Source organism: Mirounga leonina, unplaced genomic scaffold (assembly GCF_011800145.1).
Source record: "Mirounga leonina isolate KUSES-001 unplaced genomic scaffold, KU_Mleo_1.0 Mir_454, whole genome shotgun sequence".
NCBI classification, from domain to species: Eukaryota; Metazoa; Chordata; class Mammalia; order Carnivora; family Phocidae; genus Mirounga; species Mirounga leonina.
This window is the reverse complement of record NW_023270763.1, coordinates 1087534-1099910: the sequence shown is the minus strand read 5'-3', so window position 1 is coordinate 1099910 and position 12377 is coordinate 1087534. Positions and strand designations below refer to the sequence as shown.

At 68.6% G+C, this 12377-nt stretch overlaps 1 protein-coding gene across 6 annotated transcripts in view; it reads left to right on the top strand.

Moving 5' to 3' along the window:
- Positions 1–9921, top strand: part of INTS1 (integrator complex subunit 1) — a 29559-nt gene extending 19638 nt beyond the window's left edge. For 3 of the 6 annotated variants that reach the window (XM_034988237.1, XM_034988239.1, XM_034988238.1), the window contains 19 exons: positions 267–521; positions 1049–1208; positions 1500–1640; positions 2001–2172; positions 2250–2373; positions 3060–3190; positions 3690–3777; positions 3872–4098; positions 4182–4305; positions 5469–5602; positions 6020–6212; positions 6700–6827; positions 7105–7217; positions 7687–7800; positions 8441–8599; positions 8753–8823; positions 9143–9234; positions 9363–9472; positions 9621–9921. In XM_034988237.1, coding sequence (XP_034844128.1) covers positions 267–521; positions 1049–1208; positions 1500–1640; positions 2001–2172; positions 2250–2373; positions 3060–3190; positions 3690–3777; positions 3872–4098; positions 4182–4305; positions 5469–5602; positions 6020–6212; positions 6700–6827; positions 7105–7217; positions 7687–7800; positions 8441–8599; positions 8753–8823; positions 9143–9234; positions 9363–9472; positions 9621–9736 — 2652 coding nt within the window. In that variant the 3' untranslated portion in view covers positions 9737–9921. The remainder of the gene's footprint in view (positions 1–266; positions 522–1048; positions 1209–1499; positions 1641–2000; positions 2173–2249; positions 2374–3059; positions 3191–3689; positions 3778–3871; positions 4099–4181; positions 4306–5468; positions 5603–6019; positions 6213–6699; positions 6828–7104; positions 7218–7686; positions 7801–8440; positions 8600–8752; positions 8824–9142; positions 9235–9362; positions 9473–9620) is intronic. The other 3 variants (XM_034988241.1, XM_034988242.1, XM_034988240.1) reach the window with 2 other exon arrangements.
- The last annotated feature ends 2456 nt before the right edge of the window (positions 9922–12377 follow it).

The window sequence follows — 12377 nt, the reverse complement described above, 5'->3', positions numbered from 1 at the left end:
TGGGGTCGGGGTCCCGCTCTGAAACGGAGGGGCCCACGTTTGCAGGGCGGTGGGCTTGCCTGCGGTCTCCCCCAAGTGGGGCTCCCCGTGCAGGCCCCTGTCAGGAGTCCCGGGCACCTGCTCTGTGCCTCCTTGGGGCATCCGGCAGGGACGGTGGGCTGCCGGCGGCACCCCGGCACAGCCTGGCCAACCGAGCGCCAGCGCTGGGCGCAGGGCCCACCTCTGCCGCGCGCGTCCTCCTGACGCTGCCCTTTGCTCTGCTGCAGATCTTCCCGCTGAGCCCCGGGCCGCGGTGGCAGAGCTCCAGCGCCCGCCCTGCTGCCCTCGCGCTGCAGCAGGCCTTGGGCCAGGAGCTGGCCCGCGTCCGTCAGGGGAGCCCTGAGGTGACGGGCGTCACTGTGCGCCTCCTGCAGGCCATCGCCACCCTGCTCAGCTCCCCGCACAGCGGGGCCCTGGTGATGTCCATGCACCGGCGGCACTTCCTCGCCTGCCCTCTGATGCGCCAGCTCTGCCAGTACCAGGTGGGTGTGTGTGGCAGAGCCCGGGGGCCGCGCGGGAGGGCCGCTGCGCGTCTTCCAGGGCCTCGTGTCCACCCACAGCCGCCCCGGGCTCTGCCAAGCATCCCCGTTCTGTCCGTCTGTGGGCCTTGGCGTGTGGCGTCTCAGGGACGGAGGAAGCAGGCCCCTGCGGAGCGGGGCGTGGAGCCCGCAACTTGGCTTCCCGAAGCTTTCCAGCGAGCAGGGGGCAGCACCGGGGATCGCTCCCAGCCCACGCGTGTGCCCCGGGTTTTGCAGTTTTGCCGTATCTGCTTCTCAGCTTGCGTGAACGTGTGAACGTGTTGATGTTTGTGTCCATGCGCGTATGTGTGGTGTCTTCTTTCTGAGCTGCACGACGGTGGGTCACAAACAGTAGGGGACCTCGGTAGCCATGGGGCTTGGAAGGATCTGTCTGAGGCCCTGGTGCCCCCGGGCAGCGCGATGGCCAGAGACTCTGTGCTGGCCCCGCCCTGGTCCCGGCGCCTGCGCTGAGCTGCGGGTCGTCCCCACAGCGCTGCGTGCCCCAGGACACGGGCTTCTCGTCACTCTTCCTCAAAGTGCTCATGCAGACGCTACAGTGGCTGGACGGCCCCGCTGGGGAGGGGGGGCCCCTGCAGGCCCAGCTCAAGCTGTTCGCCGCCCAGTACTCAGCACGCCACAGGATCAGCGACGGTGAGGGCCGGCCGACTCCTGGGGAGTGGGCCCTCGGGCTTGCTGTAATCCCCCAGGGGCCGTGGGGAGGGGGCGATAGCCTCGTTATACAGGGGTGTCAGCCCCTGGGGTCTGTGGGCCCCGATGGGCATCGGTGTGGATGTGGCCGAGGGTTGGAAAGCTAGGGCTTTGAGGAGCAAAGTAGGATCCTTGGCAGGAAGTGCGTGAGGCCTGGGGGCTCCTGGGACAGGGCAGGCCACGGGAGTGGAGACAGAGGGCTGTCCCCTGGCTTACGCACATGCTTCCCTGCAGTGCGGAGCGGGCTCCTGCGCTTAGCCGAGGCCCTGGCATTCCGAGGGGACTTGGAGGTGGTCAGCTCCACCGTCCGGGCTGTGGTCACCACCCTCAAGTCAGGGGAGAACTGTGGCGTGGAACCCGAGCTTGTCGGCAAAGGTACCTCGGGGCCGGGCACTGTGAGGACCCCCAGCTTGGCTGCAGAGCACAGAGGTCCGTCTCCCAGGTGCCCCCAAAATGGGGCCTGTGGAGAGGAGTGGCAGTCAGCCAGGAAGGCCCCACCCCCGGCAACGTAGCCCTGGCCTGGGCTCTGCTGTTGGGGTTTTGTGCGTGCGGTGAGCCCACCCCGGTGATGGACTCAGGCCGAGCCACGGCTCACCACTGGCCACCCTGGCCTGGGCACACACGGGCATTGCTGGCCTTGGGGGGCCCGGGGGCTGTCCGTCCTGGAGTCTGGTGGTCTGGGGCCTGTCTGTCGCCCGCGCTGGAGTGACGTGGAACACGCTGTTTTCCCCGCAGTCCTCCAGGGTCTGATTGAGGTGGGGTCGCCTCACCTGGAGGAGCTGCTGGCTGCGCTCTTGGCCCCCGCCCCTACGTCCCCGACCTTGCGGCCCGTTGCCGTGGTGAGCTCCCTGCTGTTGCAGGAGAAGGAGCCCCAGGCCCCAGGGGAGTCGGAAGCCGACAGCTGCAGGTAAGCTGGCGGGGCCGCGGCCAGTCTGTGAGCGGCCCTGGCAGGCCGTCTCTGAGCCCTCCCTGCTTTCCCTTCAGCCTGGAGCCCATACAGCTGGGACCCTGCTCGGGGCTGCTTGTCGACTGGCTGGAGATGCTAGACCCGGAGGTGGTCAGCAGCTGCCCTGACCTCCAACAGAGGCTGCTCTTCTCCCGGAGCAAGGTGGGCTGTGCTCCCCTCCGAGGACTGATGGCCGGCACTAACCTGGTGTGGTGGGTGCTGGGGTCCCGCGGCAGCCCTTGCCTGGACAGTCTCTTTGTGTTGGTTCCAGCAGAAGCCCGGGCCTGACGCTCACTGGCCCGGATGGGTGTCCTGTCCCCGGTGACCAGTCACTGCAGCGGCCGGATCTGGTTGCTTGGGCAGGCGGGGAGGAGGGGGACCAGCACTTTGTGGCCCAGGGCCTCCTGCAGGGACAGGAGGCACCGTGGAGAGTGGAGACCGGCACCCCGCTGGGGATGGGTCCCCCAAGGAGCCTGTGGGGCCCTGTGGGGAGGGACTGGGCGTCTCAGAGACCCCCGATCACCCTCCGGTGTCCCCGAGTCTCTCAAGGTGCTTGCATGGCCAGTGGCCTTTGGACAAGACCCTGAGAGTTCTGGGAGCAGGAGTTGGGGATTTGGGTTTGTTCGTGTGCACTCGCTGTCTCTGAGGAGCTGGTTTGGGTCAGCACACGTTGCATCTACAGCGCGCCCCAGCTGGGCCCCACGTGGTCCAGGGGCTGCCAGGGCTGCATTCCAGGCAGGAGCTCTGGGTCTTTCTAGAAACATCCCTCTTCCTCTATTTTCCAGTGGCTCGAGGCTAGGTGGCCAATCAGCCTAGCAGGGACCATCCCCAGTGTTCTTCCTCCCCAGGGCAAAGGTCATCCTGGCCCCCAGGTGCCGTCTTTCCGACCCTACCTGCTGGCCCTCCTCACTCACCAGTCCAACTGGTCCACGCTGCATCAGTGTATCCGCATCCTGCTGGGCAAGAACCGGGAGCAGAGGTGAGCACCCTTTACCCTCCCCGCACCCTGGCAGGCAGTTGGCGGCAGCATCGAGGGGCCCTCTGGGCATCTGACCCAGCGTTCCCCTCACTGGCACCCTGGAGGGGGTTCCTGCAGTGGCTGTCACCACCGTGGGGGTACAGAGCCCACCTGGTCCAAGTGACCCTGCTCTGGGCGACCACCAGCGCAGACGGTCCACTCCTCGGATGGTGTCCGTGGCTGTTGTCCACTCTATGCAGGGGAGTCAAATGCCCACCTTGTGTGGCCAGTGGGCCTGGAGGGTGGGCGGGGCCAGTGTTGGTTTTGCTGGTGTGAGATGGGGACGTCAGGAGGGGCGGGGCAGCGCAGCACAGGTCCTGGAACAGCTGACCTGGCCGTACCTAGAGAGCTGATCGGGAAGTGGTGTTTGTGGTCCGAACCTGATGTCACCACAGCTCGTCCTACCCTTTGTTCTCCTCTCTCGCCTGGAAACTGAGGCAAAGCTCCCGCGTCCTTGCAGGTTTGACCCTTCAGCCTCTCTGGACTTCCTCTGGGCCTGCATCCACGTTCCACGGATCTGGCAGGGAAGGGACCAGCGCACCCCTCAGGCAGGTGTTGGGGCGCGCTGCCCTGCAGGGTGGGGTGAGGCGTGCGCGGGCCTGGCCGGCCGGCCCTGGCACTCACTGGCGGTGCTGATTGCAGAAGCGGCGGGAGGAGTTGGTGCTGCGGGTCCAGGCGGCAGAGCTCATCGGCCTGGTGGAGCTGATCCTGGCGGAGGCGGAGGCCAGAAGCCAGGACGGGGACGCCGCCGCCTGCAGCCTCCTCCAGGCCCGGCTGCCCTTGCTGCTCAGCTGCTGCCGTGGACACGACGAGAGCGTCAGGAAGGTGACGGCGCACCTGACGGGCTGCATGCAGCAGTGGGGCGACAGGTGAGGCTCCCCCTCGCCCGCGGGCCCCGGGCCGCCGCCCGCGGGAGCCCGTCCACCCAGCAGCCCCGACCCGTGTCTTGCAGTGTGCTGGGCAGGCGCTGCCGGGACCTGCTGGTGCAGCTCTACCTGCAGTGGCCGGAGCTGCGGGTGCCCGTGCCTGAGGCCCTGCTGCACAGTGGAAGTGCCACGGGAAGCAGCACCTGCAAGGTGAGCCGCGGCTGGGGGCGGCCCTGACGAGGGGGGCTCGCCACCACCCCCGCTCTTCACTGCTGGGGTGCAAGCCCAAACCAGGTCCTGGAGAAACGCAGTTCCTCAGTCGTAAGAACCAAAAAGGACACGAGTGCTGTTGGCGCGTCTGGGCGGCCGTCCTCCTGGGCGCCGGGGGGCAGAGTGCGCCCTGCGCCCCTCGTCTGTCGCACCTCTTGGAGGGCCCGGAAGCGGTCTTTTCTCCTTCGAGCAGCCCCCCGGCTGTGGGGCGGAGCAGAGGGGCCGGCCGCCTGCACCCCCGGTTCTCCGTAAGGCGCTGTGACGCACAGCTTGCTGCCCGGTGGCGGGCATCTGACCCAGCGGCCCCCTGGCTCGTCCCTCACGCATCCCCCGTCAGCCCAGAGTGTCCCTGCGCCCTCCCCGCCCCTCCCAGGCGAGGACCCCGGAGCTCGCGCTGCGGGAGCGTTCTGTCCGGGCGGTGGAGGCCCGCGCGCCTCGCTGGCCATCTTCCGCTCCGCGTGGTCCCGGGACCTGGCTGGGCTGTGGGGTGTCGCACCGCGCGGCCTGACCAGCCTGTTTCAGACGGCGCAGCCGCGCGCTCGTGCGCAGGTCTGCGTGCCATCTGCCCTCACTGCCTTTGGGCGCATGTGGGGGGCGCGCACGCATCTGATGGGTCTTCCGCACCCACTTCCGAGGTCTGGCCTTGAGTAGCGTTTGCTCCTTTGTCAGTTCAACGCCGGGAAGTACTTTTTTTTTATGACCACGTTTCCTTGTGTTTTTTTATGCATATTTTGATAGCTGAGGTCATGCTTCGTACGCCATGTTGGTTTCGCATGTGAATGCACACAGTGACCTGGCGTTCAGCGAGAGTGTGTGTCTGGTGTAGGGGTTGACTTTCAGTACTGTCTGTGCGGTGCTCTGGGGGCTTTGGCTTTGGCCTGTTTGACGTGCACCCAGAAAGCACGGGGCCCAGGGTGGGGGGGGGGCGACAGCTTTCTCTGGTCACCCTGCAGCTATGCCAGGTCTTCAGGGAACCTGGGGCACGCCCCCCCAGTGAGCCCCGTCGGGGGCCCTTCTGCGGTGGGCTTGCCTCATGTGGGGCAGGCACGTGAGACGCCAGGGCTGTGGGCAGTCCCTGGCCCTCACTGCCCCCGTCCCCTCAGCTGGACGGCCTCATCCACCGCTTCATCACCCTCCTCGCGGACACCAGCGACTCCCGGTCGTCGGAGAACAGAGTGGCTGACGCTAACATGGCCTGCCGGAAGCTGGCTGTGGCCCACCCCATCCTGCTGCTCAGGTATGGGGGCCCCAGCCGGCCCTTCCCACCCCAAGCCCAGCAGGCCCTCCGGTGGTTCTTCACGTCCTGCTGGCGCTCAGGTGCTTGTTCAAGAGCGGGGTCGGAGTCTAAAAGCTTCCTTGTGGACCACAGGGCACAGTTAACGGCTGTCGGCTTCTTCCTGACGGAGCCAGAGCTGGGCCCAGGGAGACCCCTGGACGGTGGGTCAGGAGGAACACCACCTCGTAGACCCAGAACCGGGTGGGACGGACAGGGTGGCCAGGTTGCAGGTGGACACGTCTGCGAGCCCTAGGCCGCGTGGGGAAGCCGGGGTGTGCCTGTGTGTCTCGTGTCCCCGAGCGTGCGTTTCCTGCGGGGTCTGGCAGGGGTGCTGGATTTCTGGGGGAGCGGACCATGAGCGCTCTCCGTTGTCCCCAGGCACCTGCCCATGATCGCTGCGCTCCTTCACGGCCGCACCCACCTCAACTTCCAGGAGTTCCGGCAGCAGAACCACCTGACCTTCTTCCTGCACGTGCTGGGGGTCCTGGAGCTGCTGCAGCCGCAGGTGTTCCAGAACGAGCACCAGGGGGCGCTGTGGGACTGTCTGCGCTCCTTCGTCCGCCTGCTGCTGGTGCGTCCGCCCGTCTGCCTGGGCAGTGGGGACGCTCCCCAGGCCTGTGTGCCCCTGTCCCTCCTCTGCGGCCCCCGCCACTCCCACCCCCTTCTGCTCCCTGGCCCGGGCCTGACCTGGCTCCGGGGGCACCTGCATCAAGGGCCGGCCAGGCCGCCTGTCCGGTGGCTTCTGCCACCCGCCCTGGGGACCAGCTCCCCGCTTGTCGTGTGCCCGGGGAAGGCCCGTGCTCTTCGGGGGGCCGGCCGGGAGCCGCCGTCGGGCTCAGTGCTGCCTTCCCCGCGGCCAGCTGCTGTTGCGTGCTGTGCTCGTTAGACACCTGCCTGGCCGCACTGGCGGCTCACGAACGGCAAGGCCAGTTTGAACATAGGGCCCAGCGCCCAGCAGATGGCATTGCGGGCCTCCGCGGTCCGTCCTGAGGCCCGGGCAAGTGTGGTGGGCGGGGCGGGGGCGCTCCGGCTGTGAACGCATGGCTTCCGCTTTGCAGAGCTACAGGAAGTCCTCCCGCCACCTGGCGCCCTTCATCCACAAGTTCGTGCACTTCACCCACAAGTACGTGACCTGCAACGCCCCGGCGGCCGTGTCCTTCTTGCAGAAACACGCGGACGCGCTGCAGTGAGTGTGTGTGTGTGTGCACGTGTCCGGCCCGCACAGGCTCCGTCTGGTGAGGGTCCAGCCGCAGGGCTGCAGGGAGGCACGTCCATGCTCGGGTCAGGGGCTCCCGAGGTGGGGGCGCATGCAGTGCGGGAGCCCAGGGTGGCGGGGGCTCGGGCCGCGGGGCTGCGTCTGTGCGGCACCGTTCTGAACGCGCTTCCTGAAGGCCTGGCCTCCTCCCCGCCCGCCCGCCTGCCATCTGCGGCGTCTTCCTCACGGAGAACCTGTGCTCCCCCAGCGACCTGTCCTTCGACAGCAGTGATCTGGTGATGCTCAAGTCCCTCCTTGCAGGGCTGAGCCTTCCCAGCAGGGATGGTAGAGCCGACCAGGGCCTGGACGAGGAGGGCGACGGTGAGTGGGACCCACGGGGGTTCTGCCGGGAAGGGGCTGCAGGCCTGGCAGCCCCCGGGACCAGCCCCGGGGACACGTGTCCCTGTGGCGTGTCTGGGCCGCAGCGGGGCTGGCACTGCTCCTGCCGTGAGGTCACGCTCCGTGCGGTGGGGGAGAGGCTCGGGGAGAAGAGTGCTCTCTCCCAGGCAGGTCCCAGCGGGCTCACGGTTCCCGCACGTTTGTTGAGCGCCCACTGCGTCCCGGGCATCGTGCTCGGGCCTGGGGCAGTGACCGCACCTTCTGGACTCGGGGGGTTCTGGGGGCTGCTTGGCAGGGACGGCCCTTGCTTACAGGCGGTTTCTGGAGCCTGGGTGTTGGGTGCTGGCAGGCCGCTCCCCCCGCCCCCCCCCGCCCCCCCGCCGGAGCTCCCACAGGCCCTGGGCGGGCGGTGTTGTCTTCCGTCTAGCAGCACTAACTCCCTGGCTTCCAGAGGAGAACTCGGCTGGCTCCCTGCCCCTGGTCAGCGTCTCCCTGTTCACCCCCCTGACGGCAGCAGAAATGGCTCCCTACATGAAGAGGCTTTCCCGGGGCCAGACTGTTGAGGGTGAGTTTGGGAACCTGGCTCCTGCCGGCCAGAAGACAGCAGGGTCCCTACCAGGCTGCAGGAGGAGCGGGGCTGTCTCCTCATGGTCGGGGGGCAGAGAAGGCCTTAGGGGGAAGATGCAGGGGCTCGAGGCGGGGACGGGCTACTCTGCTGGGGGTCTCGCTGGGCAGCAGGCTGCAGACAGCAGGAGATCGGGGACCCCTGGGGCTGAGGGGCACCTGCAGAAGGGAGGCCTGACCGCGGGCTGGTGGGGGGGGCCCACAGTTTGCAGGGGAACGGAGGGCAGGGCCGCTGCGTGAACATGGGCTGTTGGGCACACCGTGGTGCTGGTGGCCCCCAGAAGTGGGTGTGCGCTTAGGGGTCGGTGTCCCTGTGCAGAGAGGAGCACCGGGAGCCGGGTGCTGCCTGGCAGGAGGAGTGGCTCTGGGAGGCCAGGGACAGGCAGCTGGGCAGGGTGGTTCCAGCGCGGATCGCTGGCCTCCTCAGACCTGCCAGACAAGGGCTGGGGGGGCCTGCACCTCTGAAAGCCTCCCGGTCAACCAGCGACTATTTGGGGTTGCTGGCCTGGTGGGACTGGGAAGCCGGCCCAAATCCCGGTGCTTTTCATCCTGAGGTGCTGGGGACTCCCGGGCTTACCCAGCACTCAGGAGGCATGGAAGGTTCCAGAGGGCACTGGCGCCAGCATTCGGACGGGCCACACTGCAGCCGGAGCACCAGGGGTCCTGCTGCCGCGGAGCCTGTGCAGAGGCGAGACCGGGTCCCTGTGGAGCCCCCGCTCTGCCCCTGCCTGGCAGGCGGGGTGAGGACCCGTGCGGCCTGGGGGTCCTGCCACAGCTCAGGCTCTGCTCCTGGAGCTTGCCCCCTCCTGCCTCTGGGTTGCTTGGGGACACGGGTCTGGCCGTGAGTCCAGCAGCTGTGACGTGGCCCTCACGTGCCCCTCTGCCTGTCTCAGATGTGCTGGAAGTCCTGAGCGACATAGACGAGATGTCTCGGCGGAGACCTGAGATCCTGGGCTTTTTCTCGGTGAGTGAGCTGGGGGCCAGGGGAGCCCTCAGCCCTCTGGTAGGAAGCGTGCTGGGCTGGGGGGACGGTGCACCCCGTGTCTGAACCTGGTCTTGCCCCGGGTGCTCACAGTTGAGCTGGGAGCCCACCCCTGCTCTGGGCTGGAGCCTGCAGACCGCCAGTGCTTCCGGCCCCGGGTCCTGAGGCCGTGGCGGTGGGGGTGGGGCATGGGGAGCAGGGTCCCCTGCCGACTCTTTGCGGTTGCTGTCGGGAGGCCTGGGGGCTGAGGAGCTGAGCTCCTGACAGGAGGGGAGCCCCGGTAACACCCCCGCCCCCGCAGACCAGCCTGCAGCGGCTGATGAGCTCTGCTGAGGAACCCTGCCGCAACCTGGCCTTCGGCCTGGCCCTGCGCTCCATCCAGAACAACCCCAGGTGAGCCCAGCGTCCCCACCGCCGGACCCCGGCCCTGTCCCAGCCCTGCCTGCTGAGGGCCCGGCCGTGGTGCTCCAGGGTGATCTCGGGCGCGGGAGAGGTGCCCACCTGAGTATGCGCCTTCTCAGCTTTGCCGCGGACTTCTTGCCCACGTTCATGTGCTGCCTGGGCAGCCGGGACTTCGAGGTGGTGCAGACGGCCCTCAGGAACCTGCCCGAGTACACCCTCCTCTGCCAAGGTGAGTCCCAGCCTGTCCCGCCCAGGGTGCCCAGTGCCCCCAAGGCCTTCGCTCCCCGAGGCCTGGCTCTCGGGGGGCCCGGACGCCCTACTTCCGGGAGCCGCCTGCTCATCGGGGCCCGGACGTGTCCGTCCTGTCTCTCACACAGAGCACGCAGCCGTGTTGCTACATCGGGCCTTCCTGGTGGGCATGTACGGGCAGATGGACACCAGCGTCCAGATCTCTGAGGCCCTGAGGATCCTGCACATGGAGGCGGTGATGTGAGCCGGCCTGGCAGCCTCCCTCTGCTGGCCGCCTGCTGGTCCGCTCCGGGCGGGGGGGGCGCCGAGCCGCCACAGCAGTGCCCACGGCCCGTGGCTCCCTGCCTGCACAGTGATGGAAGCGGGCGCTGATGTCCCTGCGAGCCACGGCAAGGGGCTGGTTGAAATGAAACGTTCTGAATTCCCCGAGTGCTGGCTGCCTGGTCCCCTCCCTCGAGTCGCCTGGGGATTGATTAGGGCCCGGGAGGGGGAGCCCGTCTGCTGGCCTGGCCCACCCCTCAGCCCCCGCTCCCTGCTGTCACGCTGGTCTCCTCTCTGGTCCCGCTCTCGGCCGGTCCTGGGCACCTGGGTTGGGCGGGGTTTGCTGGGGGGCTCCCTTGGACCCAACTCCCGTCCCACCCCAGAAGGGGTCATGGGCCCAGGACCCTTGGCTGTGGGCATCCACGCAGGAGCCAGCTGAACCGCGCCCTAACCCAGGACGATCCCATCCACGAGAGGGGGGCACCCCAGTGAAGCTGCAGTGCTGGGGTGGGGGCCTTGCCTGAGACTTTGACCTGGGGGCATGGCGGGGGCAGTGCCCCACGAAGTCAGCCCCTCCCATGAGGCCCCAGGGCCCCCGCCCGCTCCCAGCAGCACCAGCGTTGCCCCGACCGAGGGCTCCGGCTGCGCCCCCACCCCAGCAAGCTCCCCTGCCTGCTTCTGCTCAGCGGGGCCACCAGGGGGCGCCGTGCCTAAGAAAACGGCCCCAAAGCCGCTGGGCCTCGGCGCGGAGGCGGGATGGCCCCGGCTGAACCTCAGCCTCAGCCTCCGGGGGCGACTGGCCCTTGGGCGTGGTGAGAGGTGCCTGCTCCTTGCCCTCGCTCCAGAGGGCCCTGCACCCCGGCCTGGCCTGGCCTCCGCATGGGGACCGCTACGGTGCCCCTCCCTGTGTGGAGCAGGGTGGTGTTCCGTTCCTTCTCCCGAGCCCCTTCCTGGGCACCCTTGCTCCCTGGTCCTGAGCTCTCGGCGGTCGGCCTCTATCGGCCCTGCCCCCACGATGGCCCCTGGGTTCCAGATCCTGTCGTTTCTCACGTCCCTGTCCCGCGTGGCTCGCAGTGCCTAGCCTGGGGCCCGTGACCCTGGCCTGCCGCCCACTCCCAGCAGGCAGTCTCAGCCCCCACCCACTTCAGCCCTGAGACCCCGAGAAGGGCGGGCTCCGGGGGGGGAGGGGGGCGCCGGCCTGGCTGCTGGGATCATGTCACACGGTGCCCCAGGATGGGGCCTCCTCACCCGGGGCCCCAGGATCCCCGGCAGGTGGGTGGTGGGCTCCCCGTCAGCCGGTGCATGGAGCCCCTGGCACCGGAGTGTGGGAGGGGTCCCAGCAGGCAGAGAAGCAGGCTTGCCCATCTCTGGGCCTAAGGTCCAGGTCCAAGGGAGCTCAGGGCCCGATGCAGCCTGGGCCCCTGCCCACCTCGGCCTGGCCTCCCCTCCTGGCCCCCTCACTGCGTTGGCACGTGCTTCAGCCACCCGACAGAGAAGGGCGAGAGGCAGGGGCTCAGCTCCGCCGTGGGGGGTGCGGGAGCTCCAACAGCCCCCAGATGCGGCCCACCCCCCTCAGTGCGGCAACGACCCAGACGTCCTGGTGTGGGCGTGGGCAGGCCGGTCACTGGCATTGGCCATGGTGGCAGGAGTGGAGGTCACCAGTGGGACCACAAGGAGCCTGGGCACGCGGGCGAGACGCGCGGGGGGACAGCGGGGTCTGACGCCGGTGTGTGGGCTCTGGCCATCACGTGCAAGGGGCTCCTGGGACACTGGCTGTTACCTCATTGCCCGCAGCCCCGCTGAGCACCCGTTTCCGGGCACGCGGTCTCCGTGTTACGTGCCAGGAAACAGGCGCAAGACGGTAGCAGGCTCTGGGGCTCGGGACGGTACTGGCATGGTTGAGACGCGAGTGCAGGGGCCGTGGGGCCAGAGTCTGCCCCTGACCACCGGCTGTGCCGCTCCTCGCCTGGGGAGATGGACGGAGGTCCCGGCATCTGGGCGCCCAGCCGGGGCCAAGTGTGGGGGAAGGGGCGCCATAGGGGTGTGCATGCCCCCCGGTTCCCGGCTTTGTGGGCGAGTGAGCGCACAGGAGTGAGGATGCGTGGGGGCGGGGGAGCCCCCCACTTGGTGTCACCTCACCTCCCAGACGGCACACGACCTGCCCCTGCCCACTCGGCCCCAGGCCTGAGCGTGGGGTCTTTGCCCCCACAGGCCTAGCAGGTACCAGGAGCTCAGCCCAGTTAGGGCCTTGGATCCTGACCTCCCCGCCAGGTCAGCACCCTGGGCTCGCTGTCTTCTTGCTGCCCGTCACTCCGCGGCTAGAGGTGGGGGCCTGGCTTGGGGCTGCTCGGCGTTCCAGCCGGGCTCGTAGGGTGTGCCGAGCCGCTGAGGGAGGGAAGGAGGGCCGGTCTCTGGGAGTCTTGGCTCCAGACCCCGGGTTGGGAGCAGGGGGTGGGGGAGCTGTGGTGTGAATGTTCCTGCCCGGCCCTCACACCCGGCTGTCCCCGGGGGCTCCCACTGGTGAGACGGGTGTCAGCGCCCGCTCGGGCTTCAGTCCTGGGTACATGACCCTCAGCAGCGGAGCTCCGGTCTCTGGGCCTCCGTTGCCCTGTCGCTGAGAGGGG